Raw genomic sequence first — 16,274 nt, forward strand, 5'->3', positions numbered from 1 at the left:
GACTTCAGAGCTGTGTCTCACATCCTAAAGCCAACTGCTGCCAGGGAGTGGAATTGTGGGTAAATCTTCTGATTTTGTGGAGGTTAATCGGCTGTTGGAACGAGCGGCATGTGACGAGGTTCTGGCCTCCTGGTTTCTAACTTGGATGTATCTTGTACTCGGTCGCAGGGCTCAATGACTAGACAAACACACTGTGCCCTGAACCAGAACCAGGACCAGATCCACACTGCTGCAGTTCCAGCTCACTGGACTGGCTCCGCTCAGTGTCCCTGTTTTGCCTCCATAGACACACCGACAGTTTCCCCCTCCTCCCTTTTCCTGGATCCTGCTCCATCTTTCTCACGCACGGTTTCTCCGTTCTTACCCCCCAACCCCCGTACCCCCCAGCCTTCGACCATCCAGCTTCCTTTCGTCTGAGCCCTGCGCTGTCGCTTTATACACTTTCACCCGCTGAACAGTCTGCTAACCCTCCCCCACTCACCCGACGAGCTTGCAGCTCAGCCCAGCTGTGCCGTGAATCTGCACGCACTATAGAGCCCCAGCGGGGGGGGGAGGCTAATCGGCACGTACCATAGAGTCCCAGCAGGGGGGGAGGCTTCACCGCGAATCAGTGTCAGCCATGAGGAGTGAGACCTGCCATGACCAGCTCATAACGCTTAGTTGGATCGCCATAGCAACGCAACCCGAGAGCCGGCTGGTACCACCTGGCAGCCTTCCACGGGGGGGGGGGGGGGGGGAGTGTTGGATGGCCCAAGAGAAGATGGGTATGAACTAAAGTAATGTGAGATTAATGATTCACGGGGAGGAAAACTCCAGCTTCCCAAAGAAAGTCAAGTATTACTTTACTGAGGAAACATCAGAGCCTGATTATAGAACAAAGACACTAAGTGAACCCCCCCCCCCAACGTCAGGGGTTCATCTGGTAGAATTGAATCTTAAGGGATTTATTGACTAGGGCTGACGTCACTTCAGACGGCCAAGGGAACGAATGGCTGGCAGTGATAGCTGACTTTATGGTTATGTTACTGACCAGTTTACTTTTGTAGGAACCGTGTCAAGATGAATGGAGCTTTGACATGGGGGTGTTCAAGCTTACAGAGATGGTGGGGCCAGATGGTGATGTGATTATTCTGCTGTCCGTGGGATTCGAACCCACAACCACCTGGATACAGGCATAGAGCCCTAACCTATGGAGCCACACAGCACCCTACATAGCAGGCCAGATGTAGCAGCAGCTATCACCAAGCGATGCTGTGAAATCCCTCTGCGGTCTGCATGGGACAGGCGACGTTACAGCCTTCAAACAGAATGGATCATCTGCTCTTGATAATGGCTCTATGCTCCCTGATGTTCCCTCACTCAGCCATTATCTTTGGCTTTAACGTTCCCTTGGGCATGAAGGAAAGGGCTCACACTGCCACCAGAAGGGGGCAAGATATTCATCCCATGATTGAGTCATTAATTATTTATGAACTAAGGTAACAGACTTGCATTGCACAGCGGTTCTGACCGGTGGGTATTCGGGTTTGATGATTCCTGGTACATTCCATGCTGTAACAGTACACTAGGGTCTGGAGCCAGCTTCTGGTGAACCAAGCCTGCCTTATCAGCTGGGGCAGCACGTGTGTAGCTGTGGGGAAACGGGTTCGAGGAGTATAAGGTTTGGTGCCCTCCAGCCCATCATAAGTTTGGCACCGTGCAGAAATACTCCTGATTCAGTCAGTCAAGGCTTTGGTTACGAGGTGATTGGGTGAAGCCAGGAGAGAACAGGATGATATTTACACAGCACTGGGGATTCATTTGTTAAGAATCCAGAATATGTTATGCACACCGTACCTTTCAGTGTAAATGTCACTTCAATTCTATATTTGGGTGTTTTTTGTTTTTTGAGGGGCGATTCAATTACTTTTTTTTAGTACAAAAAAATCCATTCTGCCCTCGCTGTCTGTTCCTGGGCTTCTTTTGAAATCATATGAGCAGGTTGTGGTTTGTCATGTTTACTGTCGAGCCCAAATATCATTTTGTCGTTTCGTATTTGCCGCCCAGTAACCTGACCAGAGGCCGCGCAGGTCTGGCCTGTGGGGCATTGTGGGTAATGGCTGTTCTCCCAGATTGCCAGCGTACATTAGCCTGCACATAGACTGAGAAGGAAACCCCATCTCGCCCCGTCAGATCTGTGTGCGTCTCTCATTCTGCCACTCTGTCTCCTTAGATCACCAGAAGCTGGAGAGGGAAGCTCGGATCTGCCGTCTGCTCAAACATCCCAACATCGGTACGTCTGTGGATGCAGGCCGGTCGCCATGGTTACGCACGGCGCTTGCCGCCACTGCCCACACACTCTGCTCTTTAAATATGTGCATTTTCACGTCAGCAGAGGAGGAAATTGAATCTCTCGCACTGCTGTCAAGGTTTAAAATATGGGTCACGTCAGTTCATTGCATCTGTCTTTCGCCTGATAGCTGATGCCTGTTGCCCCCGTCGGGCACGGACCCGAGGGGAGGTGCCCCGTGAACTGCCTGCTCCAATCTGTTATATAACAGGGAATTTGTGGTGTTTACATGCCTCTGGGTTTTACAGAGCTGTCGCCGCCCTGCAGGGAGTGTGCTCTCCCTGTCCGCTTGCGTGACGGTGAGGGGGTGTTCTTCTCGCTGCTCGTGGCTCCTTGGTTCCATCTCCATGCTGTTTATCACCATCCTGTCCTCTCTTGCAGTTCGACTTCATGACAGTATATCAGAAGAAGGCTTCCATTACCTCCTCTTTGACTTGTAAGTGTCTCCGGGCGCCACCAACACAACCACGCACCCAACCCCCCCCCTCCAGTACCGTCCCTTTAGCTCCGCCCCCACAGAGGCTGTAATCCAATCCTCTACCGTTTCATCGCCCTCGTTTTGGCCGCGGCGGAGCCCCCTGCTCCTGTGCCCTCGCTCTGCGCTCCTCTTCCTTCCCTCCGCATTGCCTGGTGGCAAGGAGCCTGTTTCCAAGGCAACGGACCCGGGCTGCCCAGCGCCAGTGTATCCTGCGGAATGGGCTTCCCCCCCCCCCCACCCCCCCAAGGCCCAGGATCTCTGTTTGAGAGGATTCCCCATCCATCTCCCACCCCCCTCCCCTCACACATGCACCTGAAGACGCCAGCGGTGCCCACGTTCACAAGCACATACGTGTGCTGAGACACACACACGGATGCGGCCCTGATCACACGGGGCCGTGTGGCAGAGTAGTGACGCTTGTGCGGGCATTGACCCCCTGTCCCCCTGTCACAGGGTGACTGGGGGGGAGCTGTTTGAGGACATTGTGGCCAGAGAGTATTACAGCGAGGCGGACGCCAGGTAAGGGACCCGCTTCCCCCACCTCCCCTGCCTCTCCTTCGCTCAACCCTCCCCACGTTTCTCCCTCTCTGTCTGCCCACGCGACTCTCCCTCCCTCCCTCTCTCCCCCCATCTCTCTCTGTCTCTGTTCTTTCCTTTTCATAGACAATGTTCTTGTACACTCTTCTTCACGGTCCAGTTCCCCTGGTGAGATATTTACACACACACACACACACACACACATACATAAATGTGTATGTGTTTTTTTAAGTGGACTCCCCGGTCTTGCCAAACACCCCCAGGGCATGTAGAGTGTCCCACCGAAACGCCTGATTGGCTGCTCTCTGGGGGTGTTCCTCACGCTGACCACAGGCTTGTACGCACCACAGGGTGGCTCGTTCCTGTCATGCGTCACTAATGAGCACAGACGCGCTTGCAGCGACTGCGGCAGCCGCTCCGCCACACCGCTGTCTCTCCTTGACCTGACTCCTATTTTCCCATTTCTTGCCTGCAGCAGAAACTGTCCTTTTTACTCAAATCCCCCTCCCCCCAACACATTAGGACCCCGCTCCCCACTCCCACACTCACTTGGCGTGCACCACGGCCCTGGTCCGGGTCCCGTCGCAAGGCCCCCCTCCTCTCGGCTGCTGCCGACACTCGGCGACCGAATGCCGGCAGTCTGCCAGGCTGCGGTTTGGTAGAACCTCGTCTTGTGCAAATCCAGGGAGCTGCTGCTGTACCTTAGAACGGAGCTTGTTCTGTTAAATTGGATTTCAGGTGATGCAGCTTTTAGATTTTATAGTTATCGCATTTACTGTGATATAGCTGTGTGCGAGGGTCCGTCTGCACCTGCGAGGCCTGTATACTCCTCTGTGTGTGTGTGTGTGTGTGTGTGTCTGTGTGTGTGAGTCGCTAAGCCCCCCCCCGGCTTGGCCCCGCGTGCTGCTGCAGTCCCTGGGAGCCCCCCCTGAAAGTAGGCCTCAATTAGAGGAGATAATTAGCAGCATGCCGTGCTCACTCTGACTCGGGTAACTGCGTGACCACGGAAAGGGGGGGGGTCACACTGCGGGGGCGAGCGTGTCTGTGTGTGTGTGTGAGAGAGAGGGGTGCAGGTTTAAGGGGGGCACTGTGAATTCTGTATACCCCCATGGGGGTTAAGGTGCATGGGCGCCATGGCAACCGGTCGGCTACCACGCTCAAGGCGACTGGCTCGAGTCACAGGCTGGCCAGCATATGCTGGGGAACCGTAGAAAGGGCATAAGATCAGACTGTAGCCAGCCTTGGGATTTGAACCCATACTCTTTGGAAGACACGAAATGACCCTCTTTTTGCAGTTTAGAGCCATGTATCTGTTCCGTTATTATGAGATTTAACCACCAGAGGTTTTTTTCATCTTGAGCAGCTACCTCAGTAATCCCGGCTCTTCAGTCGCTAACCTATTTGCTGATGTGCGTGCGAGTAACAGACCAGGGCCTGTAGGGGGCGCTCTTCCTGGTGTGGCCCCTGCGGTCTCCACCGCCGTGTCACCACGGCACTGTGCTAATCAGAGAGTGTTTTCCCGAATCGCGGTGTTTCTCTCCCCCCCCCCTTCTCTGCCCACCCGGTAGACAGTGTGTGGGCAGTAGGGACAGAGCAGCCTCCCTGCTACAGCAGATTACTCACACTTCCAGAACATTTAACTCTTTCCAGGCGTGAAGTACGTGTCCGCGCACACACACATGCATGCAGACACACACGCACACGCGTGTTCACGTATTACACGCCCAGCATCGTCTCTTTACCTCAGTATCTCTCTCTCCCTCTCTCTCACGTTCTTCTGTCCCTCCTTTCGTCCCCCCCCCCGGCTCTCCCTCTATTCCCTCCCAAGCACCCCCCCCGCCATGTTCTAAGTGTGTCTGGCTCTGCTCTCTCTACTTGGTCGCCGTTTGTCATCCTGTTTAAATGGTTTTGTCTCCTCACTGTACCCCCTCCCCCCACCTCCCCCCATTTTTCTCCATTTCAATCCATGGTTTTTGCCATCCCCCCCTCCCCCCCCCTTTCCCGCATTGCACCTCTTTCACCACCCTAACCCCCGCCTCGGTCATTCCTCCTCATCCTGCCTTTTCTTTCCTCGCCTCCCTCCTTTTCTTCCATTTTGTTTTCACAGTCACTGTATCCATCAGATTCTAGACAGTGTCAATCACATTCACCAACATGACATAGTTCACAGGGACCTGAAGGTCAGTATGTGTAGCGCCCCCGCCTGGCTGCCCGTGGGTCTGCCTTGCCTGTCCGTCTGCCTGTCCGTATGCCTGTGATCCTGTATGAGTCCAGCACTCTGATTTGCTTCCGCTGCACTGACTGCCCAGTAAGCCCCTCCTCCTCCTTAACCCAAGCCCCACCCCCTACCTTAACCCCGCCTCCTCTATCTATCGCCTTCCACAGGTGACCTGCTGGCCTGTCTCACACCTTCAATCACATTAAAGGCTGCCATTCAGATGCTCCTGTGGTTTCATTTTGGTTGTGTTACCGTGTCTTTGTGTGTGTATCAACCTTAGCTTAAGCTTGACCATAAGAGGCCCGGCTCTTGTTTAGAGAATCCCAGAGGTGGAGGACTCTGCTTCCGCTGGTGAGCAGCCTGCTTCTTTGGGCTCGGATCACCGCACCCGCGGCCCCGCTTTGCATAATAGCTCTCTCCGTGAGGTTCCGTGAGGTTCCGCTCCTCCTCTACGTGCAGCCGCCCGCCAGGCGAGTGGGCAGGCTGTGATCTGGTGCCTCTGGCAGTGATCCCGGCCGCCGTTGTTCCTCGTCCAGGGTGGACATCTTGAAACGCGAGGCTCTCGCAGTGGAGGCCGGCAGATCGGTCTCCAGATGAGCGGCGGACACCCCTCGATAGTGCGTGGGCTCGTGCCGTGCGGCTACATAATCTGCGTGGAAGAACTCTGAGTCTGAAATATCGTTTGGAGTCAGGAGGCTGGAAGACCTGGACTGGGTGGGACTCTGGCGTGCTGTCAGTCAGCAGCAGCTTTAGTCCCGCCCACAGCCCTTTGGTGTGGGAGCGTGTCGGCGCCGAGATGCCGATTTCACAGAGGCGGTGTGACGTTGTGGGAGTGTGTGGCTGGAAGCTTGGACTGGCAGCATCCACTGGCCCCTGAACAGCGGGGAAAGTGTAAATCAATTCAAATCAGGCCGGAGAGGCACAGACACATACGTCCTCGCTCTTTTTCACACTCACACACATAGACACACACACCACCACTCTCTCTGATATGCACCCACCCCTTTGCAAACAAGCATTAGTGCACACACGCACACACACGCGCGCACACACATACACACAAATGCACACACACACTGCCGTCATACTAAGATAAGCACACGAGCTGCTCATTCTCATTCCCTTAATCTGTATCTCTCTCCTACAGAGAAACACTAACACAGGCAGACAAATATATATTGCCACAGCCCACACCCTGACTCATAGCAGCCCCCTCCCTGTCTTGGCACAGCACACGCACAGACACACACGCACACACAGACACACACGCACAGACACACACGCACACACAGACACACACGCACAGACACACACGCACACACAGACACACACGCACAGACACACATGCACACACAGACACACACGCACAGACCCACATGCACACACAGACACACACACGCACACACAGACACACACACACGCACAGACACACACACATGCACAGACACACACAGACACACACGCACAGACACACACACACAGACACACACACGCACAGACACACACGCACAGACACACACGCACACACAGAAACACACATTTTCTCGTTGGCTAATTGATATGTGTATGTCATTGGCCCCATATTTATTTTTTGAAGAAGGCCAAGGGCCCTAATTTACTGCTCTGAGCTTAACTAATTCACAGCTGTCCCTCTCTTCCCTCCTTTCTCGCTGCCTCTCTCTCACTCTCACCCCTTCTCTCTCCCTTTCTCATCCCTCACTCTTCCACTCTCACCCCTTCTCTCTCCCTCTCTCATCCCTTCCCTCTCCCTCTCCTTTTCTCCCACCCTCTTGTTCTCTCCCTCCTCTCTTTCGCTGTCCCCTCTTTCTCTGTTTCTCTCTCACTCCAGAACAGAAGCACCCTGTCTGCAGTTTACTGTAGGGCCAGATGTCATGTGGCTCAATTATGCAATTTTGTTTACAGTATCTTCACCTAAGCAAGAGGTCACAGGCTGCAAAAAAAGTGAATTCACAGTTACGTCATGAACAACAGACCCGCCCAGCAGCCATTAATACCCATATCTCATACATAAAGAGAATATTTTCCAGGGGATGCAGATTGAAAAGCCCACCTTTAGTGTCCCAGTGACTTTGCCAACCCCCCTGCCAGGAATGAGCACAGGAAACACTGACCTTCAGCCTTTGACCTCTGACCCAGCACCCTTTATCACTCCCCCTGACAGCCCATAATTTCCCCTTTCCACGCCACTAGCCTGAGCAGCCTCTCTACATAAACAGCATGTCAGGTTGTTGTCCAAAGTGGCTGCTGTGCAGGCCAGTGCATTTCAGAATATTATGGATGTTTATGAGTGATCTATAGATACCAGGAATGTTTATAGGTGTGGTGGTTTTTGACACAGGGGCAGCGTGTGGATCAGTGGGCTCAGCCTGTGTGCCTGTAATCACAAGGTTGCCGGTTCAAACCCAGCCTCAGCCCGTCTGCGGGTCCTTGAGCAAGACCCTTAACCCCCAGCTCCTTGGGTGCTGCTACAGGTGGCCATCTTCTAATAAGTCATCAGGGTCTCCAGTGGACCAGGAACCAGTCCATGGAAGCACAAGGCAGGGGGACACCCTGGATGGGACACCAGTCCATCTTAGGGCACATTCACACACAAACTCAGTGATACACTGCAGACAGTTTAGAGATGACAGTCAACATAATTGTGCACCTTTGTAGCCTAGAAGGACCCTCTACATGGGGGAATAGGCTAGAGGTGCTTTATTTATGCTTGTGCTTGAGTAGTTTTTTATAGATCAGATTTTTTTGGGGTCAGAGCTCTGGCCAGCTAGCATCCGATACTCCTGGAGAAGTTGGACCTTGCTCACCTTCTGGTTACCAGGAACGACTCCATGCAGAGAGGGAGCCATGAGCTCTGAGGTGACTGTGCCGCTGTGCTGGCCTGCAAGGTGTAAGATGGTCAGATAGGAGATATGTCAAGAAATCATGGATTTCAAAGATTCTGGAGGATGCTGTGCTCTTTTTATCATGTGCTGTGTACTTCACAGTCCACTGAATGTTCAGACAGTCTCTGTTATGCTGGTTATGTTGGAGTACCTCTTCGGTGCGGTTTGTAGGTCTAACAACCTCATAGTACTTTTCCACACCTTTGTCGTTCGTGTTTTTGTATGAGGATGTGTAGTGGAAGGGCATGGGAAGAGGCAGGGAAGTGGAAGGGCATGGGAAGAGGCAGGGAAGTGGAAGGGCATGGGAAGAGGCAGGGAAGTGGAAGGGCATGGGAAGAGGCAGGGAAGTGGAAGGGCATGGGAAGAGGCAGGGATGAATTCCTCACCCAACTCAGCACCCCCCCCCCCCACCCCCCACCCCAAATCCTGGCCTGTGCACGAGACTGTAACGCTGCTCAGACTAACATGCGCCCCCTGGTGTTTGCATGCAGTCATTGCATCCAGCAGATCCTGGAGGCGGTGCTTCACTGCCACCAAATGGGCGTGGTGCACCGGGACCTGAAGGTGAGTGACAGGTCCCTGTCGGTGATGTTTCGTGCATTGCTGTATATGTCTGCTATTTGTATTTGTTGGTGAGTCTGTATGTATATTATTATTATTATTACTATTACTATTATTATTACTAAGCACCGTGTAGTTGATGTCGACTCTCAGAGATCCTTTAGACAGCACTCCTGTCATCTCTCCTGTCCTGTCGGGGTCTTCAAATATGTATGAATTTGTGTCTAACACTGAAAAACTTTAAGTGTTATCAAATTAGGGACTTATCCTTTTAAATTTTCAAAACTTGAAAAAATCTTGTTCTGTGCCGTTGACTGTGGGTTTCTTAGGCACCTGACGTCACATGTCACGCTTTACATGTCATCAAGATGCAAATGATGTCATTAAACACTCATCAAAGAGATGCAATTAAATGATTCCTGCCCAGAACGGTAGATCTGTAAGCGTTGACGTCTGATAAATGGTCTCGTCAGGCTGATTATAAACTGTTGTTCTGGGATTTGATTTCAATGAGTGAATTCTGGCTATTTCGTTGGAGATCAAGACATACTAAGACACGCTTAGACATGCTAAGTCATTCTGCGGTAATAAGCTGAAGCAGGTTCTTCAGGACAGGTGAGTCTCCAGGCCATGCATTGTACAGTAATAATATTGTGTTAGCATCCAGGTAACATCGGGCAAGCACATAGTGTTAGAGCTATGTTAGCACTGCAGTGCAATCATAATAGCATTGTGTTAGCATGGCAATGGCATTGCCATACCATTGCGCTAACACAGGGATTGCATGGTGATAGCACTGTGCTAGCACAGCGACGTGATCATGATAGCATTGTGACAGCACCGTGATACCGATTATGATGGCAGGGTGTTAGCATTTCCATATCATTTGTGTTGATATTTTGTTTGTGTTGCAATAGCACTTCTGGCTGCAGTCTTTGAAAAGTCTGGACAGGTCACGCGATGCAGCCGTTTAACATGCGCATGCTTATGGCTGAATGATGAAGGATGACTTTTGGATTAGCAGCAATGAAGTGGCTTCTGTTTCCTTTTATACACGCAACCTTGTTTTTTGCGATGTGACATTTGATCAAGGGGAACTCATTCCTTGCTTTGAAGGTGACCCGGTTTAAGGAGACACCTTAGCAAGCGGCGACTCATCGGTTCACCTAGAACAGAACAGAACCTGGAAGCAGACCACCCGTAAAAACATCACTGGCTAGCGCCCTTCGCAGAGTCTGATCCGAATGACTTGCTACCTTCTTGCATGTGCATGTGTACTGCATGAGTCACCGTTGAAGACTCTGAAGATCAGCTGACATCTTTCGGACTCTCAGTGTTTTGTTTCCCCCTCCTGATGCTGTATGAGAAGCGTCTCCCTTGAGTTAAACGGCACATTATAATGTTAGCCATCTGCCAGGCACAAGCCCTGTAAACATTGGGCTACACTTTACCTGGGGAGGCTTGCTTGAAGAATATGTAAAGGTTCATGTTATCTTTTGATGCCAGGCAGAATTCAGTTTTACCACTGTCTATTTTTTATAGAATTAAATCAAAAATGTAATCAGAAATAGCATAGACATGTAGCGTAGTGGGACCGGCCGGTCACTATGGCTCGGGTGGGTTCCCATTCAGACTTGTCTCCTCAGAGCTCTTGGTTCACACTTAATAGTGAACGTCACCTCACGGTGTTATGCTAAGCTATGCTGTGCTGTTTATTCTCGTCAGTTTTGACCGGGGCCTGAGTGCATCACTCCAGGGTCAAGCTGGGAAATACATCCGACCGTACCCTGAGCACCAGTCTCCCAGTAGCGGTGTGGTTCTGATCACAAAGGTTTCATATACATTTAAGCACTGAATGACTGGTCAATGTTTTGGTTAAGTACAGGGATTTACATCAGTATAGATTTAAGATTAGGTTGTGATTTTTATCGCTCGAGATTTGCCTCGTAATGGCATTTGAGGATAATTATATTGTCAGCTTCTTGAGTGTGATACAGAAAATGCTGCTTCATCATCTTTGATTGTGAGACCCTGTGGACAGTGTGGCTACTGGCCTCCCTCTGTCACCACGTGTTCCGTGTTGCGTGTTCCCTGCGTGCACATGAGTCTGTCAGTCTTTGAGCAGACTGACAGAGGGAGATGGGATTGATTTTTGTCTCAGAACGCCCACGCTGCCCCCCCCCACCCGCACACTCCCTCTCTCTGTAACCCACTTTCACAGCTAGTCTCAGTTCCAGTGGGGCAGCGTGAGTGTAACCTCCTTTACTTGTGTCACTGCGCGGAGCTGATTGTGTGTGTGTGTGTGTGTGTGTGTGTGGATTCACATTATTCTAACAGGGATTACTGTCCTTGTCTGTCTTCTGAAAGGTAAACCTTGTGGGGGTGTCTTTGTGAGGTGAAATCCCTCCAAACAAAAAGTACCAAAATGTTTGGGTCTTTGTCAGCTTTTTGTTTCACGTGTCTTGTCTTTAGGGTTGTGGAGGGAGGTTGGAGTTAATGTGATGTCCTGTGATTAGTGAATAGTCAGGGAATGAATGTCATGTATGGTTAGTTGGTGGTTAATTTTAAATGAAAACTCTAGAACCCAGTAAGTAGAGTCCCCTAAAATGTCTGAGACTGTCAGAGACGTGGGCAGGCTGTGACTGCTCCCTGTGTGTTAACACGGCATTTTGCTTCTGTGATATGTGTTTGCTGAGGCTGTCGGTTTATGTAGCCTGGGAACACTGAACACTAAATAGGGTGGAACTGCAAGGGAATGTGACCTGTTTCTGTACAGGAACGCGGCCCAGAGGGGATTTGGTACAGGAGCAAGGCCCAGTTCTGTGTAGGAAGGTGATTCTGGATGGCTTTAGTACTGCTAGGCCCGGTTCCGTATAGGAGCGCAACCCACAGGGTCTTCAGCCCTCATAGTGTTCTGTTCGGCCCGGTTATGGAACAGGTTCGTTCAAGCCATTCAGAGCCAGCGTATGTCAGGAAAGAGGGATGTGCTGAGAAGGAGAGGAAGGAGGGAGCGAGAGGAGCTGGGAAGGAGAGAAAGACAGATGGCAGTGACAGGAGTATCTGGCATACAGGGGACCACCAGCCACATCAGCGGAGGCGGGGGTCAGCACGCAGGCCCCCGCCCCCCCCAGCTGCAAGGCGTGCTTTCGCACTGGGGGATATAAATAACATGGCAGGCAGTGCAGTGCGCTCGGCGGCACGGAGCAGCAGGCCCCGAGACGGCGGCAGGCCTGCAGTGGGGATAGCACAATTACACACTGTCGCCAGTGCAGATTAATGAGGGTCCCTAATGTAGGACAGCCCCGCCCCCCCCCGCCCACGCTAGGGCTGCAGATGCAGAACCACGCAGCTGAACACGGAACCCTCACACCAAAGCGTGTGTCACCATCCCAAGGCTGGAGGGAGCTCCGCCCCCTAGTGTCACCCGATTGGCTGACGTGTGGCCGGTCCTGATGAAGGCGTAGTGTGAAGTGTGCTAATTCTGCTTTGTTACGTATATTTAAGAATTAGCATATTCGTGTCACTAGATCTGTGTTTGATGTGTGTGTGTGTGTGTGTGGGGGGGGGTGTGTGTACCGCATGATAATCCACTTCATGATAATCTGAGTGTTCCCCTACCCCTCCTCCCCTCAGCCAGAGAACCTGCTCCTGGCCAGTAAGTGTAAGAACGCTGCCGTCAAACTGGCCGACTTCGGGCTGGCCATCGAGGTCCAAGGCGACCAGCAGGCCTGGTTCGGTACGTGCGCCGCTCCCCCGGCCCGCCTCCACCTTCAGCCTCATTCGCAGCTCTCCACCTGGGTCAGGGTCGCGGTCAAGGTTATGATCCCCTAAGGGGTGGGCTTACTGCTAGCGGTACCCCACGCTCCCAGAACGCTAATTAGCTGCTATGGCTAATATTTAGCGTATGGCATATTAGCATTGTATTGGCAGTCTCTCTCACATTTGCTGATGTGGTTTCTGCCTTCCTGGAGTGCTTCATGCCTCCCTCTCCATGTACAAATATGATTACACCCAGTTTACCATATCGCTGTGATGACAGCAACAGGCCCCTCTTTATGCATGGCTAGGCTCCCAGGTTGTGACACTCAGGCTGGGTGTGTAGTAGACACAGCATAAGAGGAACAGCAAGCGTTGCTCAGCTACCACGTAGCGCAGATTAAAGGCCACAGAGGCTGGTTGTAGCTGACACAGCAGGGACAGCAGGTGGCACGCCAGTTCGCCACGGAGCCTTCCGGCACCAAGGTTGCCATCTCCTGTAAGTGAACAGCTTCAGTGAAACGAGACAAAAACATTTGTCAAATCTGACTGTTTTGATAACTGCTTCACCCAGGCAACAAAATATTAAGGCTTTCACAAGTGCCAAAATGTTTTATTGTTTTGGATTTGGAATGATAGAGCAGTGGTTCTCAACCTCTTTGGCACCGTGACCCAATTTTTGCCAGCTCAGCCGCGACCCTATATCAAGTATAGATCTAAATTAACGCTATGGTCAAGCACCCATCAATTTACACCCATCAATGCCTGTCGCTCAAATCTGATTGGATGTGCCTGTGAATTTTAAAATGAACCGTTTGGCTTCATGGATTTGCAGACCCAAGACCCGTTTATATAGGCTAATTCTAGGATTGGGGCTGGGAAATCTGATCGTGGATCAGCATAGGAGCTTGCTGGTTTTAAAATTCTTACATTTCCAACTCTGCCTTGCGATCCTTTCAGGATTCACTGCGACCCAAATTTTGGTTGCGAGCCATGGGTTGAGAATCACTGTGATAGAGGACAGGAAGGCACTCACTAGGAACATCTCAGTGCTGTAATAAGCTGAGCTGTGATTGGCTGAGCTGCGATTGGCCGAACTGTGATCAGCCGGCATGTGCTGATGTGCAGGGTTTGCGGGAACCCCCGGCTACCTGTCCCCCGAGGTGCTGAGGAAGGAGGCCTACGGCAAGCCGGTGGACATATGGGCGTGTGGTGAGTCTCAGACACAAACAGCAACCACATAGGTCCTTACCTAAGACACTCAGAGAATCACTCAGACAGACACGACTGTGGGTTACTTACAGGGGAATCGACCCACACAGATACAGCGTCTACAGAAGATGCCACAATCGGGGCAAACACACATGCAAAAAGCAGCTCTTATGCTCTCATATATTGATCCTGTCAGAAGGTAGCAGTTCTCGCAGCATCATTTGGGCCTGAAATATAATTATTCACCCAGCGGTGATTCAGGGTTGAACATCAGCAGCAGGCGATTGCCCTGTGACCTCGAGCTGGGAAATCCAGATCAATTTTCAGTCCATTTTCAAAGCATTCTTGCCGCCACCGGTCTAAATATCATCGTTGGAATAATTGTATCATAATGAATGAAAAGTCAAGACAAGCTGGATGTGGATCCGCATGCAAATATGGAATTTGCTAATAATAATAATATTGGTATAATTCTGTAAATTGTTGTGATGACACTAGATGCATAGGTTAGACACACGGATAAAAGAGGAAACGTTGCATGTTGGGCAAAAGCAAAGTGCTGCATTATGATGGAGTCTCTGCACTCGTGGGCCAGGTGTAATCCTCTACATACTGCTAGTGGGCTACCCGCCCTTCTGGGACGAGGACCAGCACAAGCTGTACCAGCAGATCAAGGCCGGAGCTTATGACGTGAGTGTGACCGTGCTCGTCTCCTCGGCCGTTTCACACTCCCTTTCTCACTCTCGCCGTCTTTCACTCAATCTCTGTCAGTCATGCCTTTGTTTTCCGTCCCATAGCACCTCTCTCTCTCTCACACATCCCCACGTTCTCCTTACTAAAGATCCCTACGGGTGTGTACTGCTGTCGGCTTATGTAATGCTCTTCTGAATCTGAGTTTGTGGAAGTGTGTCGCCCAGTAAATATTCATGTAGATTACTGTGGGAGAACTGGCTACATTTAACACCTTTCTCTAAGAATTGTGTTGACATTTATTTATGCACATTTATAACTAATATGTATTTCATTTGTTTTGTCGACATTTCCAGTTACTTTCCATGATGACATGTTGGTTTAATGAGTTTAAAGTGGGACCGTTAAAGGGGAGGGGGCAGATCGTCGGTATTTGTTCTGCGTTTGATGAGGATGCTGGACACGTGTTTACTTGGAGGGCTCTGTGTGCCAGCTGGCTCTTATTTGAACACAACACCTGGCTTTAGCTTTAGATGTCTAATTGCAGGCTAATTAACCATATGGGTTTTTCGTATTGAATCCTTGTACTGACTCCCGCACTGTTGAATCACAGCTTTTTGTAAAATGCAGTGGAATAGCATTAATACCGAATCTAGTCTATTTTTTAGAGAAATTATTAAGATATTTAGAGAGATTATCTAACTATTATCTAGACCCTAACTCCTCCCCTTCCTCCTGCCCTTGCCCCGCCCCTTCCTCCCTTCCTGTTGCAGTTCCCTTCTCCTGAGTGGGACACAGTCACCCCTGAGGCCAAGAACCTGATCAACCAGATGCTGACCATTAACCCAGCCAAAAGGATTACGGCCCAGGAAGCCCTCAAGCACCCGTGGGTCTGCGTGAGTGTCCCTCCCCTATCTGGGGGGCGGGGCATTGTGGACGGCCCACCTAGCCTGACTCCGCCCCCATGCCATATTAGTTTGAAAACTCGCAGCCGTGTCACAGTTGCATATAAACACACAAAGTGCATTATTGTGTGCTGACATTTACTGTCACATAAACACATGCACACCAGTATCACAAGTACGCACATGAAGTGCTGCCATGAGACACAAGCACACCCACATCTGTCACTCTGCGGTTTGAGTTTCTCTCACCCTCTCTCATTATCACTCTCTCTCTCTCTCTCTCTCTCTCTCTAATCTAACTTTCTCAAAAACACAGCAACGGTCCACAGTAGCCTCCATGATGCACAGACAGGAGACCGTCGAGTGTCTGAAGAAATTCAATGCCAGGAGGAAACTCAAGGTCTGTCAGCGCCTCCCCTCACACTCTGCAGTAGCCGGACTGGCCTCTAGGGGCGCTCTCCCATTCAGCATGTAGGATGCTGTTCGCCATTAGGGGCTTTCAGTTTAAATCAAGTCAAATAACAGATGAAATATCTGTGCGGCTGTGATGCATGTCTGTGTGAGCAGCATTCATGGGACCAGACTGCACAGAATTCAACCGCCTGAAATCCCGACATGAAATGCAAAATTGAGGAATGTCAGATGGATGTTATTTAAGCTATAAGGTTTAATAAGGGAATCCTCG

General features: G+C 51.0%; 1 protein-coding gene across 50 annotated transcripts in view; it reads left to right on the forward strand.

The window, feature by feature from the left end:
* The window catches only part of LOC111851449 (calcium/calmodulin-dependent protein kinase type II subunit beta), a 56,921-nt gene that overhangs the window by 10,032 nt on the left and 30,615 nt on the right, over positions 1 to 16,274 (forward strand). For 33 of the 50 annotated variants that reach the window (XM_072714042.1, XM_072714040.1, XM_072714048.1 and 30 more), the window contains exons 3-11: positions 2,213 to 2,272; positions 2,711 to 2,765; positions 3,261 to 3,326; positions 5,452 to 5,524; positions 12,660 to 12,762; positions 13,911 to 13,994; positions 14,590 to 14,684; positions 15,458 to 15,580; positions 15,906 to 15,989. In XM_072714042.1, the coding sequence (XP_072570143.1) occupies positions 2,213 to 2,272; positions 2,711 to 2,765; positions 3,261 to 3,326; positions 5,452 to 5,524; positions 12,660 to 12,762; positions 13,911 to 13,994; positions 14,590 to 14,684; positions 15,458 to 15,580; positions 15,906 to 15,989 (743 nt within the window). Of the gene's footprint in view, positions 1 to 2,212; positions 2,273 to 2,710; positions 2,766 to 3,260; positions 3,327 to 5,451; positions 5,525 to 8,956; positions 9,030 to 12,659; positions 12,763 to 13,910; positions 13,995 to 14,589; positions 14,685 to 15,457; positions 15,581 to 15,905; positions 15,990 to 16,274 lie in introns of all 50 variants that reach the window. The other 17 variants (XM_072714041.1, XM_072714043.1, XM_072714052.1 and 14 more) reach the window with 1 other exon arrangement.

The sequence above is a fragment of the Paramormyrops kingsleyae genome, chromosome 7 (genome assembly GCF_048594095.1).
Source record: "Paramormyrops kingsleyae isolate MSU_618 chromosome 7, PKINGS_0.4, whole genome shotgun sequence".
Taxonomy (NCBI): domain Eukaryota; kingdom Metazoa; phylum Chordata; class Actinopteri; order Osteoglossiformes; family Mormyridae; genus Paramormyrops; species Paramormyrops kingsleyae.